At 39.9% G+C, this 27,252-nt stretch overlaps 1 protein-coding gene and 2 pseudogenes across 1 annotated transcript; 1 reads left to right on the top strand and 2 right to left on the bottom strand.

The window, feature by feature from the left end:
* Positions 1-20,176: 20,176 nt before the first annotated feature.
* Positions 20,177-23,019, top strand: LOC147281950 (AT-hook motif nuclear-localized protein 7-like). Its single transcript, XM_086248930.1, has 6 exons — positions 20,177-20,775; positions 21,363-21,430; positions 21,550-21,681; positions 21,957-22,118; positions 22,457-22,788; positions 22,878-23,019. Exons 1-5 carry the CDS (start codon positions 20,361-20,363, stop codon positions 22,778-22,780), a joined length of 1,101 nt encoding a protein of 366 aa, XP_086105056.1. The 5' UTR covers positions 20,177-20,360; the 3' UTR covers positions 22,781-22,788; positions 22,878-23,019.
* Positions 23,020-23,792: 773 nt separating this feature from the next.
* On the bottom strand, positions 23,793-25,267 carry LOC147281951 (uncharacterized; annotated as a pseudogene).
* Positions 25,268-25,634: 367 nt separating this feature from the next.
* Positions 25,635-26,605, bottom strand: LOC147281952 (uncharacterized; annotated as a pseudogene).
* Positions 26,606-27,252: the final 647 nt, after the last annotated feature.

Raw genomic sequence — 27,252 nt, forward strand, 5'->3', positions numbered from 1 at the left:
CACATCTACCTTCCCCTTTCGCTCGGGAAGGGACCGATTAAGAAGACCTGCATGACGTACTTCATTGTCGTCAAGCGGCCGTCGGCCTACAACATCATTCTGGGCAGACCGGCTCTGGTCGACCTTGACTGCATCGTCCATTACGCCAACCTCCTCATCAAATGTCCGGTGGGCGACGACTGCATCGTCATTCAGGGAGACCAGTGCTCGGCTCGGTCTTGCTACGCTGCTTCGATCAAGCAGAAGGGTCAGCTGCCGAACTCACAGGAACTCGACTCCATCGCTGATTCGGGCAGGTGGCCGAGGGCGGAGACATTCGACTTCACTTCCGAGCCGAACCAAGAATCTCGGCCCCTTCCCGCCGAGGCCTGGGAGGAAGTGCCGATCTCGGCCGAGACACCGGATCGGCTCGTCCGAGTGGGGACTCAGATCAGCCCCGAACAACGTTCTGCCATCATTGACTTCCTCCGTGCCAATGCGGAAGTGTTCGCCTGGTCTTACGATGACATGCCAGGCATATCGTCTGACGTGATCACCCACAGGCTGAACACCGACCCGGGATGCAAACCGGTCCGTCAGAAGAGGAGGTCATACGATCCGGTCCGATACGCCGCCATGGCTGAAGAGGTAACCAAGTTGCAAAACAACGGGTTCATCCGGGAGGTCAATTATCCCGACTGGCTTGCCAACGTGGTCATGGTGAAGAAGAGCAACGGGAAGTGGAGGATGTGCGTGGACTTCACCGATCTGAACAGGGCTTGTCCCAAGGATAGTTTTCCCTTGCCCAGAATAGATCAGCTCGTCGATGCAACAGCAGGACATCAGCTCCTCAGCTTCATGGACGCCTACTCTGGATACAACCAGATCTTGATGCACAAGTCCGACCAGGAAGGCACATCTTTCATAACGGATCGCGGCATGTACTGTTACAAGTTCATGCCCTTCGGCCTCAAAAACGCCGGAGCCACCTACCAAAGGCTGGTCAACCACATGTTCAGATCTTCCATCGGCAAATCCGTAGAGGTTTACGTGGATGACATGCTGGTCAAAAGCATCAAGGCGGACGATCACGTCGGGGACCTCTCAGACATGTTCGGAGTCCTAAAAGAGTATCAGATGCGGCTGAACCCAGCCAAATGTGTCTTTAGGGTTCGGTCGGGCAAGTTCCTTGGTTACCTGGTCAGCCAACGGGGGATCGAAGCCAACCCGGAGAAGATCCAGGCTTTGATCAACATGAAGTCCCCAAGGACACGTAAGGAAATCCAGAGTCTGACTGGAAGAGTTGCCGCCCTGAACCGGTTCATCTCAAAGTCCACTGACCGGTGCCTCCCTTTCTTCAAAGCCTTAAGGGGAGCAGGGAAGAGTATAGAATGGACCCCCCAATGTGAGCAGGCCTTTCAAGATCTGAAAAGGCACATGGGGGAACCTCCCATCTTATCCAAACCGGAGGAGGGTGAAGAACTTTTCCTCTACCTTTCTGTTTCAGACTCGGCTCTCAGCTCAGTTCTGGTAAGAGAGGTCGGCGGTGTACAACACCCCGTCTTCTATACAAGCCGAGCCCTCGCCGATGCCGAGACCAGGTATCCAAAATTCGAGAAGATGGCTCTCGCCCTGGTTAGCTCGGCTCGGAAACTGAGACCCTACTTCCAGGCTCATTCAATCGTTGTCTTGACGGATCAGCCGCTCAGACAAATCCTAGCAAAACCCGAGACTTCGGGTCGGCTCATCAAGTGGTCGATCGAGCTCGGAGAGTTTGACATCATCTACCGTCCCAGGGCGGCCATCAAAGGTCAGGCCATGTCGGATTTCATCTGTGAGTCGACCACCTCGACGGAGGATCCACCGCGCACCGACGCTATGCCAACGGCGTCCGATCCGAACACAATCGACGAACACGGCCAGGCTGATCTCCTCACCTGGACCCTCTATGTGGACGGATCTTCCAACGCCATGGGGAGCGGAGCCGGGCTTGTTCTGATCTCCCCAGAACAAGTTGTGATGGAGTATGCTCTTCGCTTCAGATTTCAAGCATCAAACAATGAAGCAGAGTATGAGGCACTCATCGCCGGGCTCAGATTGGCAAAAGAGCTCGGCGCGACCAAACTAAACATCTTCAGCGACTCCCAACTAATCGTCAATCAGATATTGGGAGAGTATGAGACTCGGGAGCCTAGCATGACTGCCTATCTCGAGAAGACCTGTTTGCTGCTCGGGAACTTCCAAGAATACAAAATATCCCAAATCCCGAGGGCAGAGAACTGCAGAGCCGACGCCTTGGCACGCCTGGCTTCAGCCACGGACACCAGATCTGCTAGGCACGTCCCAGTTGAAATCCTGGACAGACCTAGCACCGCCGAAAACGAAGCCGCCGTTATGCAGACCGAGGCCGAGCCGAACTGGATGACGCCGATCATCAGCTACTTGGCCTCCGGGATCCTTCCCCCGGAGAAGGACAAGGCACGTCTCATCAAAACGAGATCGGCTCGGTTCAGCATGATCGATGGTCAGCTCTACAGGAGGGGTTTCTCCCTGCCTTACTTGCGGTGTGTCACTCCCCAAGAAGGTCAGGATGTGCTGAGAGAAATCCACGAGGGGATATGCGGAAACCACTCCGGAGGAAGAACCCTCGCCTACAAGACGATCAGACAGGGCTACTTCTGGCCGACGCTGAACAAAGACGCGGATCATCTCTCTCGCGCTTGTATCAAATGCCAACAATTTGCCGCGGTTCCCCATCAACCTCCCCAGTTGCTGACCTCCATATCCAGTCCCTGGCCGTTCGCGCAGTGGGGACTCGATCTGATCGGCCCAATGCCGAAGGCGAAAGGGCAAGTCATCATGGCGGTGGTAGCAGTCGACTACTTCACCAAGTGGGTCGAGGCCGAGCCCCTGGCCACCACCACAGCCGAACGGATGGAGACCTTCGTCTGGAAGAATATCATTTGCCGGTTCGGCATGCCGCACACCATCATTGCGGACAATGGCAAACAGTTCGACTGCAAAAAATTCAGGAGTTTTTGTTCACGTCTGAACATCAACTTGCGCTTCACCGCACCCTACCATCCGCAGTCGAACGGACAGGTCGAGGCCATCAACAAGATCATCAAGAAAACCCTCAAGACTAAGCTTGATAATGCTAAGGGGAATTGGCCTGAACTCTTGCCAGAGGTGCTTTGGTCTTATCGAACTTCCTATCGCAACTCGACGAAGGAAACACCCTATGCATTAGCGTTCGGAACTGACTCCGTCGTCCCGGTCGAAATGGGGACTCCTTCATTCCGGACCGGCACGTACAATCCCGAGACCAATGACACCGGTCTTCGGCTCGGCCTGGATATAATCGAGGAGAGGCGAACCGACGCCAATCTCTGCCGAGCCGCTTACCAACAGAGGGTGGCCAAATACTACAATCAAAGGGTCCGACCCAGGAGCTTCGGACTGGGCAGCCTCGTCATGAAAAAGAATCCCCTTGCCATCAAGGAGAGTTCGTTCGATCCGAACTGGACCGGACCATACAGAATCACAGGCATAGTCAAGCCTGGCACTTACAACTTGGCCACTCTGGCTGGGAAGCCTCTCAAGCATAGCTGGAACGCTGAACACTTGAAGACTTATTACCAGTAAAATGTAGTTAGGATCGGGGACTGTCCGACCTAACACCCATTCCAATCAATGAAGAGATGAACACATCTTGACTCATTTCTTCTTATTTTTTCGAAACAAACACTAGGGACTCTACTCCTATACACTTTCAATAAAGAGGAAAGATCTAAGTGTTTCCTTCGAAAAAATAGTAAACCCATGTGCCGAGCCAGAATGCCATTTCCGGCCCGATGCTCGGCATATTACAGACTCATCAGGTCTATAAACTCATGTGTCGAGCGGGCGCGCCATTTCCGGCCCGATGCTCGGCATATTACAGACTCATCAGGTCTATAAACTCATGTGTCGAGCGGGCGCGCCATTTCCGGCCCGATGCTCGGCATATTACAGACTCATCAGGTCTATAAACTCATGTGTCGAGCGGGCGCGCCATTTCCGGCCCGATGCTCGGCATATTACAGACTCATCAGGTCTATAAACTCATGTGTCGAGCGGGCGCGCCATTTCCGGCCCGATGCTCGGCATATTACAGACTTATCAGGTCTATAAAAATCTCTGTCCGAGCCGAAGTGACTTCCTACAGTCCTAACGTTCAACAGGATATTTTTAAAAGAAAAATATACACTCCAACCAAAACTTTCATCGTGCATGCCGAGCCGATCTGAAAGTAAGTTTGAATATTTTTCTCAAAAAACAAAATTCCTAAATATCTCAATGGGTATGCCGAGCCCATCTGGGATCACTAGGGTTTTTAAATTTTTACTTAATCTTGGTTATGCTTATCAAGCTGATCCTAAGACAAGTTCTAATTTATCATTACCATTCATTCTCATTGCGATCGGCATGCCGGGCCGATCTCAAAATGACTCGGTTTTTATTATGTTTTTCACTTTTATCATTTTCTTATCCATGTGTTGTTAGTTATGTCTTTAGCTTAATTTCCGAGCTGAACTGACAGCAACTTGTATCATATAAAGAAAATACTGATAAAATAAATAACATAAAACCAAATACAAATTGTTCCAAAAACAATTAAACCCGAGCCACACTTCGGCTCGGGAACAAAAAAAAAAAAAAAAAAAAAAAAAAACAACATGAAAGTTAAACAAAGTCAGCTATCATGCAGATCGCTCGGCAGGGCCCTCCTGGATCGGCTCGATGGACTCCTCGGGCGTCTCCTCGCCGAGCTGCACCACCTCAACCCCGCTGATCTGCATCTCAGCATTGGGATCGGATTCGGGGACTGGGGGGATCGGGGTAGGCTCGTATGTGGGCAGCGGAGGGTCCTCCGGAGTCGGCTCAGCTTCAGCGCGGACTTGGCGAACGGGAGGAGGAAGCCCATCCTGTTGACTCCCCTGAGTGTCTTCCTCGTCACCGGACTCGCCAAGGAATGAGACATCCCAGTCCGGCCTCTTCGATTTGATCGCCTCCAAGAGCTCCTGATACCCATCGAAATGGGCATCAGCCAGTGCCTGGGCGCTCGGCACTTCAGCTCGACGTCGGAGTTCGGCATTTTCGACCCTCCGTTCGGCAGCCTCGACGTCTCGCTGGAGATCGCCGACATAGTGCCTCAAGTCAGCCACATTTTGCTCCGAGGATGCAAGCTCCTTGCCGAGCCGAGCGACCTCCTCCTCCTTCTCGGCCAGCCTGGACTGCAGACCCTCCGACCGTTCACGCTCGGCCTTGACCGCCCGATCGGCCCCGGCCAGCTTCTCCTTAAGCTCCAGGGTCCGCTCCCGGAATCTCCCCAGTTTCGCCTCGGCATCGACGGCGGCCTTGGCAGCCTCGAACTGCCTAATGGCGAGCTGCAAGAGAAACAAATTCATTACTAATCCGAACCGAGCGGATAGACGAAATCCGAAGTAAAAAAGACTTACCATCATAGCCTGGCGGGATGTGATCAGAGCCTGGTGGCTGAAGCCCGGCTCGCCATGACCGGTCCACAGCCCCTCCTGCGCCTTTGGCGTCATCACACGCTTAAGGCCCGTGACGAACGGCTCGAGGCAAGGGTCTACCTCCACCGCCTTCAAGGGCGCCGATCCGGACGCCTCGGCACCAGAACCGCTGGGCTCGGCCCGAGCTCTCTTCTCCACCGGGGCCTCGGCCTGGGGAGCTTTCCTCTTCTCTGCCTGCCGAGTCGGTCTCGGCGCAGGAGATCTAGGCTGAGCTGCCGCTGGGGCAGGAGCCTGGACCGGCTCGGCAGGGGCCCGCCCCGCGGCCCTCCTCTGGACGCTCCGAGCAGCCTTCCTCCTCAGGCGAGCCTCCAGTTCGGTGGGCGCCATTCCTCTTTCGGCCCTAGGATTCCACCTGGGTACAAACCAGGAGATCCCGCTCAGTCTGATCTGGGTTTCCCCGAGCAGAAACTTGGTTGACAAGTACTCTGCTGGTGAGTCCCTGATCGCGGCGATCTGGTCCTTGAGCTCACCTCGGAGTTTATACTTGCCCCAGCTGACTGCAAAGACGAAGCCAAAAAGAGTTAGACAAAGAAAAAATGCAATTATTACAAGACGTAAGCAAATCGTCCTCGGATCGGCCCCAAACTCCCAATGCCCACCTGGAATCCTAAAGGCTCTGGGAACCCGAGCCGAAGTGATTCTGTTCGGATCGGCGAACTCCCAATCCCCAGAGACAAAGAAGTATCTTTTCTTCCATGTCTTCTGGGAAGAGGGATTCCCACCGAAGAGTGGCCCCGAGTACGCCTGAAGGTTGTAGAACCCGAGCTCGCTCTGCTTCGACCTCAGCGCGTAATTGCAGAACAGGATATCCTTGTGTGGCACACACTTGTGCACTTTGTGCCACAGGATATGCATAGACAGGATGATCCTGTATACATTTGGATTCAGTTGGTGCGGCGCCGCGCCGATCGTCGCGAGCCAGTCCTGCAGGAAGGTGTGCAGGGGAAGCCGAACCCCATTCTCAAACATCTCCGGGTACATGGTCACCCATCCTATCGGGGGTCGGCTCGGCTTCTCCCCCTCGGTCGGCAACCTCATCAACACGGAGCCGGGAACTGAGTACCTATCCCTCAAGTCCCTGAGATGATACTCTGTCATCTCATTGGGGATCTGATCGGCCTTCCACGCCAATTCCTCGTAGAAGTCCGGGTCGATTGGACTCCCCGTCACCCCCTGAGCCGAGGTCGACGCCTCATGACCCCTGTCTCTTTCATCCGAGCCTGAGGTGAGTCTGCTCGGGATGGTGGCGATCGGCTCGACGTCAAGAGGCTCTTCGTCGCCTCCTTCGGCCGTCCCTTGTTCCCGATCGGAACTCAGTATCTCGGGATTCTCTTGGTCTCCTCGGGCTCGGCGCTCACCACCTGGGTTGCGATTCAATGCCGAGACGGCCTCGTCCAACTCTTCGGACAACCCGTCCCAACTCGCCTCACCCGCAAGTGGGCTTCGGCTCGGTTCGGCCTCGTCCGCAGAAGGGCTTCGGCTCATCTCGGCCTCACTGTCTCCTTCAAACGCCTCCCCAGAGCCGAGCCGATCACTCGAGTCGGATCCAGACATTACTAACAGTTTCTCTTTTTCTCTCTCTTACTTTTTGGATCAAAAGGTGTCTTTTTCAAGAACACCAAGAACAAACCCAGAAAAAACCCGAAAAACACAAAAACTCAAGAATGGACAGAATCACTTACTGGTTTTTGTCCGGCCAATCTCTCCACCCCTCACACACTCGGAATGGCTTCGTCTATGATTACGCTTGCCCGAAACCGTGACCGAACTGCTGCACTAACGACGGAGGTAGGGGGAAATTCACGGCGGAGGAGGGAAGAGAGAGAAAGGCATGATTTATACCCCCATGCAAACTGATCTCAGCCCTTCATTTCTGGCGCTTCACATGCCAGATCTTGACACCTGTCAAGCATTCAAAAATGCCCATAACGAGGTGACCCTTACGTTCCCCCATGCAGAAATCAAACGTCCCTTCACCTGTCCCTGAGATATTTTTGACCAACCACAAGTCGTCTTGTGTTCGGATCTTCGGGAACGTGGGCTCGTAGGGTCCGGCTCGGATCAAGCAACATGCTATCTTTGGGATTGTCCTTACACTTCAACTCCCAATCCACCACTGCCCGCTCGAATCGGAAGTTGGGGGACTCCTGTTTGTGGGAAAAATCCACATCGATCCGAACAACCAATCACAGCTCGACACGTGGCTGGTCAACATCCACCTCGGAGTTGACTCTCAGTGGTCAAACTTTGACCTCCACGTCATCATCACTCAGCATCGCCTCTGCCAGCTCGGACCGGATCTTCACACCGGGCCCTCCATGTTCGGTCCGAGCCGAACCGATGATCTTCTAAGGGATCGAGTGTCCATCTTCCCACGATCATCCCGGTTCGGCTCGGCTCGGCACAGGAGATGGTCTCCTTCCAAGTTCTAGCGTCGACCAGTTAGGGCTCGGAAAGACCCCAATCTACGGGACCGGCTCGGCCTGGAATCCCATGTCCGATCCGACCACACATGGACTTCGTGTCTTCGCATGAGAACATGTGTTCGTATCAGCTCGGCTCGGCTCTCCGCCGCCATTCCCAGGAAGATCACGCTGGGACGAACCGCCACACTTGAATGCACCTGACACAATCTTCTGACAGATAGAATATCAGGCTTGCATTCATGACTACTGGAGCAGTTTGCCTGAACCTTCCAACCTTGCATTTAATGAAGCATTCAATGCAACATTAAATGCTGAGGAAGTAAGCAGCTGAACATGCAACTAGGTCTGACCAGGTGCGTGGATCTCTGGCAACCACTCATTCACATGCAGGTAACTTATTCATTAAGTCTTCCTTTGCCTATATAAAGGCACCACATATGCACAAAATGATCTATCTAACAATCTAGCAATCTACCCACAAACACTTACACGAAAATTCTCACTCACCAGGGAGCTTACCCAACTTGCTGAGAATAACCCAGAACATTTGCCTTGTTCTTCCTATTCTCCCAAGTTCATCCTCTGTTCTTCCTCATCCACCATCAAACACCATCACTGATTTCATCATCGGAGTGTGTTTGGCTGGTACCACACCGGTCCATTCCCTTTGATATTGTTTTGTCTACAGGAAGATTCCAATCAACATCCACATCAGCATCCAGCGAAGCACCTGATCAGCCAGATCAACTTATCTAAGTTGTTGCATCTATCTTACGAGAATTTGCATCAACAGTTCTCAATTACTATAGACTCAATAGTAGTGTTTGGTTTGCTGATATATGAAATCACTCTAAATATATTATTTAGTAATATATTAATTATTACGTCATTTGATGTTTAGAAATTGTGAGAAGTTTGTGTGACGCTAGTATTTTTGTTTTTATGTAATAAATGTGATATTGTCAAGGCAAGGGTATATTTTGAAAGCTTTTTGTGGTGGAATATCTTTGAATCTTTGGTTGGAGGTTAATTGGCACTTGTAGTTGGTAAATGGTTCATAGCCATGGTTTTGAGGTGGCAAAGAGCATTGGGAGTATCAGAGGTGGTTTGTGCTGGGCCAATGAAGGGTGATTGAGACCAATTAGGAAGGCTTTAATATTCTTTGTTGAAATTTTGTGTCATTTTGTGGTTTTTGTTGTTGTGAGTTGTGTTTTTTGTTGTTGTGGGTGGTAGGGGCATTTCTTGGGGGGCATATGCTTGTCACGTGAGACAAAGTTTGATGTATGTTCGTATGATTAATCGTCTGGGCATAACGACAAGTCACACAAGGCTTAACATCATGTTGTTTGGGCCTAGACCCAAAAGACTAAGCCCTTCCTGGGCTCCTAGCCCCTGACCTACTAGGCTCCGGCCTCCTAGGCCACAACCTCCTAGGCTCCGGCCTCATAGACTCCGGCCCCCGGCCTCCTAGGCTCCGGCCTCCCAAGCTCAAGCCTCCTGGGCCCCCGACCCGTGTCAACTCACTCGGATCCTCGAGACCGGTGACACGTGGCGCTCCTACAGTGCAAGTCATCACAAGGGACACGTGTCATCACCGGATTGGTTGACACTCTTCCAAAGCTACTATAAAAGAGGTACCTTCTTGTCACAAAAGGACAATTTCAATCAATATTATACTATTCACTCACTCTGCTCTCAGATCTCTCTGAACACTGACTTGAGCATCAGAGGAGCTTTGGCCGGCACCACACCGGTGCCCTTCCCGCTCACTTTTGTGTACTTGCGCAGGGTGCTTTGGATATCATTCTCTCTCATTACTCACCAGTCGGACCCAGCTACCCGTTCCTGCCCCACTTCGACGTGTCATCCACTCAGTGGTGGGTCAACGGGCCTACGTGGTTCGACTCGACGTTGACTGCTTTACCATTTTTGAGCATCAACAATGCACAACTGTCCTCGTCTAAACTAAGTTACTAAACTAGTGATTGATTGCCCATTGGAGATGACGTTCAATGGCAATCTGAGATGCTTTTGCTGTTTGAAAGAAATGGGCTTAACTTTCATTGCGTTTGATTATGTATGCATTAATTTGGTTGCTTGCTGCCTTGTTGTTGATTATAAAATATAAAGGTTTTTTAGCAAGAAATCCACCTGAACTTTGACTCAATTTTCATGTTTTCACTTAAATTAAAAATTGAAGCAAATTGCCTCTTAAATTAAATTTTGTTTGCAAGTTACCACCTCTATTCAAATCCTTATGGGTTTTTTAGTTTTTTCATAGAAAAGAACTTGGGTGGAGAAACTTTTGCCACCTTACCATGCTGAGTGGCAAGGCCCAACCAATTACAAGTGACCACATGTACAACTATTTTTCTATTTCTATTTTTCTATTTTTACAAACTTTGAAAATTAATTAAAAATAGCTCCAGACTCAGAAAAATACATAGAAAATTCTTACGGACTCGTCTTGAATAATACTAATTTACTATAGAGTCAAATTACCAATTTTTCCTTTGAAATTTTCCAGAAAATTTGGAAAGTCCAAATATATTTCTAAAAAATTAAAATAAATTTCCCTCCATAAAATAAATTCTATAAAAATAATAAATTTCCGTAAAGTCTCAGAAGAATTCTAAAAAATATTTTGGAAAATACCAAAAACCTGTTTTAGAGAATTCTTTCGAGACTTTACGAAAATTCTAGAATTTTTCTTGAATTTATTTTCCTCTAAGACCTCTCAGTCTTTTGGGTAGCAAGTGTTCACGAGAAATGTAGTGTTAGTTTTTAGAAGACCAATGGTGCAAACCTTGTATTTTTTGAAGTTCGGGAGATTATCCTATGAATTTTTAAATAGTCCAGAGTATTTAAATTTTTTAGAAATAATTTGGACTTCCTAAATTTTATGGAAACTCTCAGATGGAAAATTGATAATTTGACTCCATAGTAAATTACTATTAGTCAAGACGAGTCGGTAAGAATTTTCCATGTATTTTTCTGAGTCTAGAACTATTTTTAATTAATTTTCAAAGTTTATAAAAATAGGAAAATAGAAATAAAAAAATAGTTGTACATGTGACCACTTGTAATTGGTTGGGCCTTGCCACTCAACATGGTGAGGTGGCAAAAGCTTCCCCACCCAAGTTCTTCTTTATGAAAAGACCAAAAAACCCATGAGGATTTGGATGGAGATGGTAACTTGCAAACAAAATTTAATTTAGGAGGCAACTTGTTTCAATTTTTAATTTATGTGGTAACATGCAAATCGAGTCAAAATTCAGGTGGGTATCTTGCTAAAAAACCAAAATATAAATGCAATATCAAGAGTACCAAATTGACAAGTGAGTTGTTTTGTTCGATATACGGGGCCGGGGGCACTCTCCTCTTGTATTCTTTTTGTTTTTTTGTTTTTGGCCAATTATCCTCTTGTATTTTTAAATATATGCTAAAAGGCATATTATTAGCTTGATATACATTATTGTCTTATTTTTTTAATAGTTTTTTTGGTATATAGTGATTTTCTAATATACTGTATCATGATCTTATTAAATTGTTGGCAAGAGGTATTGGGTTTAAATCTTTCATTCCCCAATTTAGTCTATTTATGTTTGTCGGTATGTGTATGCTCTTTATGTGCAGGTTTGCTATTTAAACGAAATATTATTCGCACTCTTACACAAGAATGTAGAGGTGTTGAGGGAGTGCGAATATAATGTCATCAAGATTGTTGGTGAAAGTATGTGAGATAATAAATTAGAATTAAGGTAAGTTTTAACTTTTAAGGTTGTTTTTTCTTGATGTAACAAAAACCCACAGTTGGTCCTACACTCCTACCTAATGAGCCCAAATCTTCTTTAATACCCCTTTCCCTCAACGGCCCACATGAGGCATATCATTTTCCATGTTTGTGGGTTTTGTTATGGAATGGGCTTTTTAGAGCCCATTTTCACTTGTTCATTGTGTTTTTGGGTAATTCTTGTGAGATTTGTTGCTTCTTTTTTCTTGTTGGTATGGTCTTACAATATTACACTAGATGGATTAGTGCGTGGCAGAAATTAGAAAGTGAGATAGAAAAAAAGTGAGGTAGGGTTGAATAGAAAATGAATTAGATGATTTACTATATATATTAAATATATATTTACAATTGCTTAAAGTAACAGGCTATTAATAAGTATTCCTCTGGGATAGTTGACAAATTGAGTTTTTTTAAAAAAAAATTTGGTGGAGGGGGTATTCAAATTTGAGACATGTACAATATTGTGGAGGAAAATTCCACAATCCTAAATTAGTGGGTGAGTTTTATTAATTAACTTTGACCACACATTGAACAAGTAAATAACATACTGAAACACTAATAATATACGATTCTAAATTGTATGGTAAAAGAATTTTTTCCCTTTAATCTAATACAACAAATTTAGCCTCCAGCCTCAGGTGTGAAGTGTGAACTTTGAATATAAGCATGACTAACTCACATGGAGGAGGCCAAAAAGGAGTTTGAATGTATCACTTTTAATAATAACTTTGCAGCTTTATTTTCATGCTTAATTTATTTTAATCTATTTTTAAACAATATATAATGAAACTGTTATGACTGGTCCCCCCCTTATCCATATCTCAAGGCACCTCTCAAACTTAAGTGATTTGGTTGTCTCTAAAATATAAAAGACTGCCTTCATTCTGAAGAGATATGTTCTTTTTACCCCATTAATATATAATTCTATTTGTTGGGACTCTTCAAGAGTTGAAAGTTAAATATATATATATATTTGATTTTGAGAAATTAATCCTTTTATCAAGATTCAAGGCACTTATTGGAAATCCCAATTTGAATAATTAAAATAGTAACGCACTTTGAACTGTGACCGAAAGGAAAAAGAAAATAAATAAAATGTAAATGGTGGCCTTGAAACTCCTTAACCCCACATGCTCATCACTAGGGAATCTCCCTTTTTGAAATGCTTTGATTTCTTTTATTTTTTATTGAAATTATTTGATAAAATATAGAATTTTGTGAAGGCCTGAGTAAAATTGAAAGAAAGAGACATTGTGTGTGATCTTCAATAGTTAAGAGGAAGATCCTTCTTCTTGGAAGAACCCTTTTGCTGTTTCTTGTAGAAAAACAACCCATAAATTGATTATGAAATTAATAATTTAATAATATGAAAGCAATTGTTTCCTACACCACTTTAGGGTAAAAATAAAACTACCACAACTCATTAATTTGCTCCTATAGAACCAAAACCTTAAAGTAAACGATATATCCAATTATCTGCAAAGTACACATATTAACAAAATTATTTTATCAATTTATTCGCCTAATCTCAAAAAAAATTTGTATGAAATTGTTTTTACTACCATATTAAGTAACAGAACAACTTAATTAAAAAATGACATACATACGTTAAAGGTATAATAAATTAAAATTAAATTTAGACACATGTTATTTTTTAATTAAATTATTTATTAGTTAACAATATGATGTGACAGAAAGAATCACACACAAATTTGAGAATTGCAAATTTGGGATTTATTACTCAACTATCCAAGTATATCCAGATATTCAAGTTGGCATACGGTATATCCATATTTTCTCATGTGTGGTAGGTTTTTCCAACCTCCTAGCTAATGTTGGTGTGTTAGGTGAACTTGATTTCCAAATTTTGATTGAGCAATCTGTTCAAACCGTTTGAACAACCACTAAATTAACAAGTCCAAGGAACAGGGACCCAATTCATTCAAATGCAAGCAATAAAGTTCTAAGGTCTAATACAGGAAAGTCCAATACCTCTCCTCAAACAGGAGGAATTATCTCTCCTCAAACAGTGTCACATATTAAAATAGAAAATAAAATGTAAATGAGTTCACTCCTCTAATTTTTTAGCAATGTTAAGAACTTATATCTAAATTATATCATTCATAATGGTTAGTTCTTAAATTCAAAATAACATAATTTTGGATATAAATACAAGATCGACACTAAAAGTATTAGCTGAATATTCTAATCCTTATAAAATATGTTGCTTCATTTGTATGAACTTTCATTTAAGGGAGAGGTTAATCAATAATCATCTTGAAATGTCACATTAAAACTTAACTAAGTTGCATAGCAAATCAGGTATGTGATATTAGATCATGGTCATGGTCAACTCCTAAGATGTCTTGAATTTTTTTTTGGCTCATAAGTTAGCCATGTGCCCAAGTGGGCCTTCTCTTGTAATTCTTGTGGAGTCATTCCTTCTTTGTTAATTCCCCTTGATGTTTGGAAAGAGAATTCGTTTAGTTCTTGTTTTGCATATTGTCTGTTTTTGTTGAATGTTTGACCAGTTTATTCTGAAAAAAGAATATGATCACAACATAATAACTCGTGCTCTTATCATGAAGTTAAAAATTTGCGTAGACAGAAGATAAACAATAAAATAAATAAAACAGGAGCAAACAACTTTGTATGTATAGTAGAACTAAACTTGAGAAAATGTTATATTTCTTAATTAATTTTTGTTTGTCATATCACATATATGGCACGCCAACACGCCTCTTATATTTAGTATGTTATTAGTGTAGGGAAATAGGGTTGTGGATTGGCTCCATATTCGTATTGTTTATGCTCGTTTTTCATTTCTTCAAACAAAATACAAAGTTCATTAAGAATATAAGCTAAGGTTTTTTTTTTTTTTTTTTTTTTGGTCTTTGAATATAAGCTAAGTTTGAGCTCTCTTAAAATTTGTGAGTCACTCAAATTTTATTACAAGAAAACTCAAATTTGACTTAGAAATGGCTGAATATATTTTAAAACACTATAGCACTACCTTATATCTTAATTTTATAAACAGTACTGCTAGATATACCACATTTTTATACCATAATTTCATACCACCTTATGTGCCAACTGACATGGCATTCATACATTGGATACTAAAAAATAAAAATAAAAACCCAAAAAAAAAAAGAAAAACTTTGTTCAATAAAGTAATGACACGTGAGATGGTATAAGAATGTGGTATAAGAAATGTGGTAAGTATAGCATTATTCTTTTATAAATATTAACTAACCTGAGAGTTTGTCATTTATTCATCTATAAGTCTACTCTATACCTAATTTTTTTTTTATTATTTATTATTTTGTCAAATCAAATTTTTTCTCATTATTTATTATGAAACCCAATTTGACATGGCTCATTCACTCGGGAATATGAGAATGGGAATGGAAAACTCACCCTTTCACGTGGAATTACAAAATCTCCATTTATAGGTTGAGAATCTTCAATAAAAAAACCAAATTTAAAGTAATTTGCACTTACTAAACATAATAAGAATGTTTTTTTTGTTTGGCCGGATAATAAGAATGTATTTTCAAGGAATAAACATACGTTGGCTTTTGATTGTACCAAGCAAGCAAATGCAAACTTAACATAGAAACTAGTAAGGATCGATCCTGACCGTCGATGAGCATCAGTGTTTAGATGTATATAAGAGTGGGACTGAGAACGGGTGCGGCAGTGATGGCACAGAAAACCAAAAGTCTTTGTTTGTTATTTATTTTAGGGTAATTAAATAATTAATACACTGCATGGTTGGTCCGTTCAGGGCCTCAGGCCGTCAACGGTCTTACAGAGAGATCTTACAACACTGTTCGCTTTTTCAGAATCAGAATTGTATTTGTGTGTTTCTTCTTGTTTATTTATTTAATTTTTTCTAAACGTATTTCTATATGTTTATTTATTTTCTTCTTCTTTTTTTATGTTATCTTTTAAAGCCTTTGATCCGGGCACCCCTGGTTTAAATTTATTTGCTTTTGTTGGTTTTATATGGAAAAGGGTGGGAATGGCCTAGAAAGAAAACAGAGCAAAGGGGCTTATGCAAGAAAATAAATATTTTAGAAGCTTTAATTGGTTTTTTTTTGGGCCATGAGAAGCTTTAATTGTTAAGTAAATTATTTTAAAGTTTATTTTACATCTTTACACAGTAAATAAATCAACTTAAAAAATTACAATGATAAATAGGTTTACTTTTTACAAATAAAACTCATGTTTTAATTTCTTCGTGTTTTTTGTGTCGAGTGCTTAGCATCTTGCCAAGTGCTCGGTGTGTTTTAAAAAAAAAAAAAAAATTTGGGCAAATTACCACTGGCAATAATTATCATTATTCGACAGTGGCAATTTATTGTAATGTGGACTGAGTTATCAGCCTTATTTTTCAATTGGACTTAAAAAAAAATAACCCTTAATTGTTTTGATGAAATAAAAAAATTCAAAACCAATTTTGGGGACAAGAAGTTTCCCTGAGAATAAATTTTATAGTAATATTTTTTTTCTATTTGGTAGATCTTAGAAAACGATTTTTTAAAATTCTTTATAACATGGTGTTTGAAAATATGTGCTTATTATTAAGTGCGATACTCGTTTAATTTTATTCTTTATTGTTTGTTACAATGTAATTTTATTATTATTAATAGTTATAAGAGAAAGTTAGTTGATTTTCATTTGTGTCTTTTTTTTTTCTATGCGCATTGTAGTCTCTTAATCGGAATCGTTTCATTTTATAAATTACTTCTTAAAATCATCTCCACAAAAAGTTAACAAAATTGTAAATCATTTAGTCTCCTAATAATTATCAAATAAATAACCAGTTTTGATAACAATTAGAATTATCATTTATTTATTTTATAACAATTAAATGATAACTAATTTTTTATAAAAATTATCTTTAAAAAGTAATTTAAAAAATGAACACATTCGATTATGAGACACTACCTAATAAATAGAATAAGAAATAAGACATAAAGAGAATGCATAAATGAAAAGACAACTAATATTCTATAGAAAATTAGGATTAAATATCAAATCTCAATAATATTTTGGTATACCATGAAGACCATATAATATTTCAATTGAATTACTAAATTTAAATGTAGTTTTTTAGATTATGTCACAATATATTGGCCCTTTTGATTTGAGCCTTTTCCATTTGACATTTTTATCATTTGACCCATATATGATGGGTGTTAGTTAAAATTTATAAGATTTTGACAAAATTACCTTTGAAGCTTTTATATTATATTGAAAATTTGCTAATGTAGTCTCAAATTCATATTTAGTTGTGACTATACAACACTCACAACTTCAAATTTAGTTGTGACTGAACGACAATCACAACTAAGTTGTGAGACAGTCACAGTTAAATTGTGACTTAATTGAATTTGTTTTAGAGAAATTATACTACAATATAGTATAAATAGAGGTCAAAACAATATTTTTACTCAAAATAATACATAGTATAGTGGTGTGAGTTGTTTCTTTCAATTTATCAAGACAGTCACAGTTAAGTTGTAACTTGATTGATTTTTTTTATTTAATATAGTATAAATTAATGTAATATTTGTGATGTAATATTATTTTTATTTTTTTATTATAGTGGCATGTGATGTAATATTTATAAATTATAATATTTTTTACTTTATTATTTTGTTTAACTTTTTAACAAGTACTTAATTTAAAATACTATTTAATTTTGATAAATAAATTAAAAAATTATTAAAATTTAGTAGTTAAAATTAATATACCTATATTTCTACGGGTGGAAATACCATTTTGAAAAATGTTATTTGTCCTACTTTTTCTTCAAGTTTTTACTTTAGTTTTCACGTGATACATGATATGCACACCATCATTCAACACCATTTTACCTCAGGGTGGTGCGAGGCGCTGATTGGCAGAGCTTTTTGGAAACAGTAAATACAAAGAGAACAAATTAGAAATAGGAAACGTAAGCTTGGGATTTGAACTTTTTTTGTTGCTTAATAAAATAAAGCATTATTTTATGGCAGGACCGGCAGGTTATAGCTTTAACAGCAGAGCGCTAGTTTGACTGGAATTTTTATCTCAACTACTTAGGGCCTGTCCCACTCAAATTTTTTTGTGCAAAAATTAAGGGCCCGTTTGGTATCATTTTTCAAAAATATTTTTGAAAATTAGGATTAATTTTTAAAATCAAAAATAAATTTTAGAATTTGAGATCTTGCTTGGTATGCAATTTTTTAAAACCCAATCTATCATTTGTTGAACAGCCTCATAAGCTCATAAGCTTTTGAAATTACGATCCCACACACCCATTCACTCTTTTTGATAGATGAGGATTTGGAGCGCTGTGTCAGTTTGAGTCAATAGTGGTGTCGACTAGTTTCTTGGAGCAAAATTTGTGGTTTTGTTGTTGAAATCTTCTTCATTGGCAACAACGACATCGACGTCGTTAAGAGCAGCCTCAACTACTTCTTCTTCATCGAAGGCTTTTGATGCTCATTGGGAGCATAAGAGCCATAATATTGTTTGGTTTCAGAGAAAATCCTTAAAGAAAGTAAAAGAGAAACCTAGATGCGATGCGAGAGTTAGTAACGAAGATGAAAAACCCAGATGCAATGCGAAAGCTAGTAACAAAGAATCACCTTGGATCGAAGAGCACAAGCTTGTGCTAGTTCTGATACCAAAGCTGGAGGAGATGGGAAGAGAACGATGAAACAGAGATAGACGAAGTGAAGCGCAGGCGACAAAGGGTTCACAAAAGAAAAAAAAAAAAGTGTAAATATTGTTTTTAGAAAATGGGTGGTTTTTGAATTATTTTTGGATATCTATTTTTTAAAATTGCTACCAAACATGTTTTTTATATTTAAAAATGGTTTAATGTTTTTAAAAATAAAAAACTATTTTTAAATCAAATACCAAACGGGCCCTAAGATTTTTTTTAAATGTGTGTTTTAAAAATTTATTTGGTATGAAATTTTAAAAACGATGGTAGTTGAGGAAGAATAAAGGGAAAAAAAAAGGAAAAAAACAATATTTTATCGTTTTTAAAAATAGGGTTGTATTTTAATATTTCTTTTTTAAACAGTTTTTGAAAATGATCTACTAAACTGTTTTTTGTTTTTGAAAAAAAAAAAAAAACGATTTTTGAATAGATACCAAACAGACCCTATTTTTCAAAATTCCAAAACCACCTTGTAAAATAATTTTCCCCGTCTTTCATAAACCAAAATTGAAAGCAAAGCTATATCCGAAATCACAAAATTGCCCTTCAATTCTATTCCTCGTCCCATCAAGGTCCTCATTTCTATCTTGTGTGCTACCAATGTTTACCCTTCCTTTTTCTTTCATATGGTGCTTCCTTTTTCTTTCATATGGTGTTTCTTTATTCTTTCATTTTCATGTCCTATCGAAAATTTGTACCCTTTTTCTACTACTCTTTTTTTTTAATCAATATCAAGTTATTAATGTTTAAATTAGTAACATAATATTTACATTATTTGTGTTAATAGGTCATATCATTTTTCAATTCATGTAATGTAGTAGTCAATACAAACATACTAACTAATTCTTGTTAATTTTGAATCATGTTATAGTCTAAGTCAAAAAAATTTGTAATTTAACACTCTCAGTTACTTTTTACATGAGAAGTGTACTAATAGGAACAAGATTTTTAATTGGTTTGGCAAAATTAGTTTGATATAATTAATAATCAATGAGAAATTATATTGAGTACAAATTTGTATATATCCTATATACATAACGTGATTTAGCACACAACAAGAGATGATATCATAAATGCATATATCCGTTACATTAAAGTTTCTACTTTTGACCTTAACAAATGAAAAACTCTCATTAATTAATTAAGCATATTTCCACTGCAAACATATTATCTAGCTCATGGCAAAAATAATATTTATTTAATTAGCTTAAACAATTTCAAATGCTTTCATGTTGTCAAGACCACATTCAACTTTGAGCCTTTGACCATTTTTTCTATTAGGAAAAATCCAACTAGACTTCCCATTTGAATTTAGTTTTCAAGCCAACAATTTAAATTTGGGAATTACAATAAGATGCATAATTTTAAGGAAGTAAAATGGAATGATTTTATACTCTATCCGATAACAAAGATACTACGTACCATAAGATTATTATTTTAACATGTGTTACCTAAAACTTTCCTCAATATGATTCATATTTATCCAAAAAATTTACCAAAAAAAAAATATCAAAAGAGCAAGAGAACAAAAAAAGAGAAATTGAAATATTTTCCTAAATAAGAGGGTCAAAAGGGGAATTTCAAGAGAAGGGTGGAGTCCAGACAAGAAAATCTGAAACATAGCAGTTTCGCAGTCCCTTTTCACCTCCATTAATGGAGGGAAGTTCGTATAAACACTCACATCAAACTTGAAAAGGCCTTCTACACCGGCTTCTACTTCTACTTCTGGCGCCATTTGCAGAAAAGTAGAAAACCCTTTGGTTCAAACTTCCTCAACCCTCTGCTCACCTCCACTTCCACAACCCCAACCCCAACCCCAACCCCAACATTCCCAACACACAAAGCTCGAAGCTTCATCAATGGAGGAAAAGGAAAGCACCGTTTCTGGGTCACTCGGAAACTCGGAGACAGACTCGCCCCCACTCAGCTCTTTCAGCAACTCGGTGACGACGACCCAGGTGGTGAACATGGCCGTAGGCAACACGAGTTCAGCAGAGAACAACACCCAAATGGGTCCAACAACAGCAGCACCAATAGCAGCACCAGCTAGTGGTGGTGGTGTTGATTCGTCTGGGAAGAAGAAGAGAGGGAGGCCTAGAAAGTACGACGCAGATGGGAATTTGAGTCTGGCATACACTAAGAGTCAAGTGGTGGTGACACCACCACCAGGCTTTTCGTTTTCGCCTTCTTCTCCGTCTGAGTTTTCTTCTTCTTCCAAAAGGGGAAGAGGGAGGCCTCCTGGATCTGGTAACTGGCAGCTTCTTGCTTCTTTAGGTAAGTTCAAGGGAATTAGGACGACTCTGTTTTGGGGTGGAGGGTTGGTTTCTTTTTTCTTTGTTTGTTTGCCTAGAAAATGCAGTGAAAGGAAAGAGATATGAATGGGATTGGATAATGTGGTTGGTACTTGGTCGCTTGTCCCTTTTATTTTTTCCTGATTTTTTTATGTATGAAGTTCAACTTACCCAACCCAAAAGAAGAAAAGAAATCATCTTCCTTTTTTTTTTTGTTTCAAGACTTGGACTCTCATTCTTTTTTTTCGTTTCTTCCACTTTCTCACCAACCAAACAGACTCTGGCTAGTTCAATAGCCCATTTTTGTAATGAGAAAATTAGTCTCACTTATGGTAGGTTCAAGATCTGAATTTTCAGCTTGAGAGAAAATGATAAAGTTTTGTGGGGCTATTGGGATTTTGTTCCCCTTTTTAATGGGGAAATATATTGGTCAAATTGGGGCTTTAAATTTTCAGGTTCCAATTTGCATGTATAGATTTTAGTTTATAATTGTAAGTAACATGGTAATTTGTTGAGCATTAGATTGTTTTAACTAGGTAATATCTGACATTTGTAATCTGCTTTTGGCAGGCGAGTTGTTTGCAAACACAGCTGGTGGGGACTTCACACCTCATGTGGTTACTGTAGGCACTGGGGAGGTAACGTATATCAGTACTGAATCTACTGATGCTGTGTAGTGAGGATCTTTGCACAGATCCTGAATGTCCTTTTTTTTTTTCTGGGTTGCATGATAAAGGTCCAAAATTGTCACATGCAGGATGTTGCAGGGAAAATTCTTTCATTTTCTCAGAAGGGTCCTCGAGGGATTTGCATTCTCTCTGCTAATGGAGCTGTTTCTAACGTCACTATTCGCCAACCTGGTTCTTCTGGCGGCATTCTGACATATGAGGCATGATCTGAGATTTCATGCTCTTTCTGTCAACATTCTTTCGCCTTTTTCTTTTTCTATTTTAATTGGAATTTCTTAATTGAATCTGTCTTAGAAGTTCGATCTATTGGATTTTTAACCTAAATGGTGCTTAAGAAAGACAATTTCAAATGCCAAATGTTACTGCTTTTTGCTATTTGGTGGTGTTTTTTACATCTGTTCAAACTCATTTTGTATGTCATTATGGGGATTGATTTTTTTTTTTTAGCACCCTCTAAAATGTAACTTTCTTGCAGGGCCGCTTTGAGTTGTTGTCTTTATCTGGGTCATTTACAGTCACCGAAACTAATGGTGTAAGAAGTAGGACTGGTGGATTGAGTGTCTCATTGGCAGGCCCTGACGGTCGCGTAATAGGTGGTGGCATTGCTGGTTTGCTAACAGCTGCAAGCCCTATCCAAGTAAGGCCTCTCTTTTCACATTTCCATTTGAATTTCTTGGGCAACCCCTGGCATTTTTCCCCCCAATTTGTTGAGCATGACACTCAAGCACCCTCAGAGTCTGAAAAGTAATGTTTAAATCACCATCAGTGTAATAGAAGCCAAATGGGTTGATCATGCTAAGCTGGAAAATCACAGTGCTTGGTGCAAACACAGAATCTCAACAATGGCTTTTATGGTTTACCACAAGGAAATATGCAACATAAACAAACTAATTCATTTCTCTTAAAAAATAAACAAGAAAAGCGAACCTATTTTGTAAATTTATTGTAAGAGTTGTGTTTTGATTGATTTGTTAGATTGTGGTTGGAAGCTTCATGCCAAATGGATATAAGGTGCATAAAAGGAAGCATTATCGTGAGAATACAGTAGCTTCCCCAATCCAAGGTGCTCCAGAGCCAGTTACAGCAGCAACACCAATCTCACAAGCACAACCTGCAAGTGAGATCAGATTGGCCCCAATATCCCCTTTACCAGCACAAAGCTATGGAGAAGCAGATAAAACCATGAGCCAAGTACAGAACTCCATTGCCATACCCATTAGTGCTGGTTGGAATGGCACAGAGATCAAATCGGATCATAGGCCATCCCCAGACATCAATGTATCCGTTCCCGGTGATTAGAATACAAGGTATGATCTATTCAACCTTTTCACAAATGTGTGTATTTCTGCAGAAAAGGTTAACAATTTTACTTGAATCTCATATCCAATGCTTGCAGCTTGAGGAATGTACCATCAGAGATGTACTTAGAGGGAGACAGGAGGACAGCATCAAACTAATCATTTTTTATTACTCTTGTTGTAACATTGAGATTTAGTGACATTGAGAATTAGGCAATATCAGCATCAGACAGTAAGAAAGTAGGGACAATTGCAACATTAATTTTTAGCTTGACATGCTTGTTAAGCAATTATTTACTGAATTACTTCAGTCCACCAACTATTTTTCAGTTGTTTGACATGTTTTAGTTAAAAATGTTCCTAATGGAATCTCTGTTTGAAATAGATAGATAAATTCGCTTAAACCAAACTTACATGCATGCATTTAATCCAAGTAGAGTGCTACACCAATAAAATTTTCAAAAGCACAAGACACATGCTGCTGATTAGGGCCAAGATTTAGATCAAATTCAACAAGTGATATAATTGTTAACTACACACTGAAAAGTAGAAAATACCCTTGAAAACGATGTCTTTTTTTTTTTTTTTTGGTCAAGGAAACAACTGATTCATTAAGAAGCCCAAAAGGGCAGAACATTACATAGAGGAAAGCCCAAAATGCACAACCCAATAACTAATAAAACAAACACAAAACAGAGAAAAGATCAAAACACACCGACCACAAGAACTCTAGCCAAATCAAAACCCAGACAAAGTACCAAGATCCACCAACAAAGCACAGCCCTGAGCCAAAAACATAAGCAATCTCCACCAGTAGAGCACAACAATCCACGCAAGACCCGCAACCACCCAAGAGAACTAGGAGAACCAAAGTATAACAAAACCAAACTGAGGGAAATGGTGGTGTTTCCACCAGCACATAATCCGACAGGGGAGCGAAATGAGTAAAACAATGTCATCTAAATTTAAATCGCTCCAGCTTCATCACATTAATGAACATTCCTCTCAACAGCTTAACCCTTCTGGAAATGAGTAATAATCTTTGAATAGTAGCTCCAATCAGAATGTGAAGATGTTATTGCAGGCTGTCCAAATGGATGCTCTTTCACATAAGAAGTAACATCATCTGCATCTGCCAGTCCCTCCAAGTAAAGCCGCAACCCACCCTTGGGACCTTATAACACAATAAAAAGTATTTCTGAGTAAATATATATGAAACTAGATTACACTTTATTTCCGAAGACAAAATGACCATGATAAATTTTACTCACCTAAATCCATGTCATCAACTTGGTCAATCTTGGATTCAGTAACAAAGATAGCTGTGTGAGCCTGAAGAGAAAACAGAACAACAATTAAATGAAAAACGATCAGACATGTTTATAAGAAACTTCATAGGGTTCCTATAAATTCCTTTAAAAGCATTACAGGGGTTAGCAGGGCCTTGTAAGGGGTAGCATCTATTAATAATGTGTTTGATGAAGAATACTGGACAATTGAAGATGGAAGTCTGGCTTGGGAGCCTTGTTTTCCCACACTTTCTTCAACTCCTTCAGAAATATGGGCTTTTCTCTATCCTCCAAGGTCTTGAACCCCGAATCAGTGCATTCGACTTGGTCCTGAAGAAAGTCCAAATATCATAAAAACATTCAAAATTTTCATCAGAACCACTTATCCAAAAAACATTCGACTTGGTCTAAATCAATGCTTGGGAAATGAGTAATGCTAGATGGATTACATTCGCTGATCACGTTATTATGACCGCATCATTATTGTTAAGAAATGGATCAAACCATCAGAAAATTAGGAGTATATGATAAAATATATATACTTACCCAAGCAAACAGCTTTCTCTCCAATCCTTTCATCACACAATCCAAGGCATTGTCCAGGTACCATCTATACATCCCATAAAATACTATAAGTATTACTGCATCAACAGAAGGGAAAACAGAGGGTAATGGTGATTGGTGAATGATTATTTCATTATGATTGAAACCGTAAAACTGGGGTTGAGTTACTTACTCCTTTGCAGAAGACCATATGCCCACTTCAAATCTCTCCAAGCAAAATTTCATAAATTCTTCACAGTAAGGCCTCTTATAAACTGTAAAAGAGAAAGAAAGAAAAAAAAAAAAAAGAAGAAGAAGAAGAAGGACGAGTCTAATTACATAACAAAGTTAAATGTTGCAACAAACTTAGGGTGAAAAAAAAAAAAAAGATAATATATATTCAAGCACTTAGTACCCATGTAGCTTCCATATTGTGCATCTGGAGAGCGATCTCTTGGTAATTTGAATTTTCGGTATAGTATCCTGTGACAGAGCAAGCCTCCAAGACTAAGAACAAGAAGCTTCTTTCTTGGACCAAGGTTCAGTTTCTCTTTAGAGAGGCCACGCTGATAATCTAATGCTTTTTCGTGAGCATCACTCTGTTCATCATCAGAAAATACCACTTTGCTCTTCATTTTTCCTGCCATCTTTGGCATGCAAGATAATACCAAGCTTAAGTTTGGCTGAGAAGGGCACCAGAGGTTGATTTATAGGTGAGGATTTAGTCAGTCATGTACTTATTAACTATTCAACGGATGGTTTTCTAGGTTCACAATAAAGGGGAGTCCAGCGTAATATCATCTCAGCCATCTGATCAATCGCAACAACAACAAAAAAGGGGAGTTGGTTGAATTGTGTCTAACTAGAGTTGGTTGAACTGTGTCCAACTAGTTACACTTATGTTGGAGAACAGTTACTTGTTAAGAATGCTACTTTAACTAGTTAGACTGAGTGTTACTGTGTTAGAACCTCTCAAGTCTCAAGGTGTCTTCCTTTCTCAAACCAAGTAAGCCTCGGACCTTTTCACCAAATCCGAAACGGAGAATAGTGGGCAATGCAAGATGGAAGCATGGCTCGGAAACCCTTCTTTTCCCACAGGTTCTTCAACTCCTTCAGAAATATGGGCTTGTCTCTATTCTCCAAGGTCTTGAACCCCGAATCAGTGCATTCGACTTGGTCCTAAAGAAAGTCCAAATATCATAAAAAATTAAAAACATTCACAATTTTCACCAGGTTACCTAAATCCATGCTTGAGAAATAAGTAATGCTAGAGGGATTACATTCGTTGATCACATTATTATGACTGCATCATTATTGATAAGAATGGATCAAACCATCAGAATTTTAGGAGTATATGATAAAATATATATACTTACCCAAGCAAACAACAGCTTGATCTCCTCAATCCTTTCATCACACAATCCAAGGCATTGTCCAGGTACCACCTATACATCACATAAAATACAATAAGCATTACTGCATCAATTGAAGGGAAAACAGAGGATAATGGTGCATGATACTTAATTTCAATATATTTGAAGCTGTAAAACTGGGGTTGAGTTACTTACTCCTTTGCAGAAGACCATATCCCCACTTCAAATCTCTCCAAGCAAAATTTCATAAATTCTTCACAGCAAGGCCTCTTATAAACTGTAGAGAGAAAAAAAGAAAAGAAAAAGGAAGAGTCTTATTAGTTATTACAGAACAAAGTTAAATTTAGCAACAAACTAAGGCAGAAAAAAAAAAATTTATATATTCAAGCTTCCATATTGTGCATCTGGGGCGCGATGTCTTGGTAATTTGAATTTTCGATATAGTGTCCTGTGACAAAGCAAGCCTCCAAGACTAAGAACAAGAAGCTTCTTTCTTGGACCAAGGTTCAGTTTCTCTATACGGAGGCCAGGCTGATAATCTAATGCTTTTTCTTCAGCATCACTTTGTTCATCATCAGAAAATACCACTTTGCTCTTCATTTTTCCTGCCATCTTTGGCATGCAAGATAATACCAAGCTTAGTTTCGGGTCGTTATTACTAATTTAGTAGCTATAGCAAATGCCATATTTTGACACCAAAAAGAAGAGCAAGTTACATTTTAAATAAGTTCGTACTGTTTTGAGGGTTTCTCCATGACCTTATGGTGGTGTGTTCATTAACATTCTGTGTTTTGTCTTTAGTTTTCTCTAGCTACGTGAGCAATGATCTTGTTCCAAATGTGCTAATTTGCTTGTTTTTTTCTGCCATTATAGCAGTTGTTTTGGTTGAATGAGATTTACAGTGAATTTTTTTAAAAAATTTTTAGAAGTGGTCAAAATTGGCAAACCCCACTCTGCAATTAACCACCATCCACGAATTTATCACAAAATCAAAGGAGTGGCGTGATATTCTAACTTAGACATATATATGTTGCAGCCGTACAGGACATTGGGATTGTCACTATTCATTGCTTATTGCAGCAGTAATTAGTGCCACATGAAAAAAAAAAAAAAAATCCTCAATCGTGTTTTCACAATAAAAATATATAGATTTGATTAAGCATATCTCTAATGCTGGATGCCAAATACGTACCCAAATACTAAATATGCCATTGGCACATACACATATATATACTGTCAAATTTTAACATTATCAGCTTTGCCAAAAT

The sequence above is a fragment of the Dryas octopetala genome, chromosome 6 (genome assembly GCF_963921425.1).
Source record: "Dryas octopetala chromosome 6, drDryOcto1.1, whole genome shotgun sequence".
NCBI lineage: Eukaryota > Viridiplantae > Streptophyta > Magnoliopsida > Rosales > Rosaceae > Dryas > Dryas octopetala.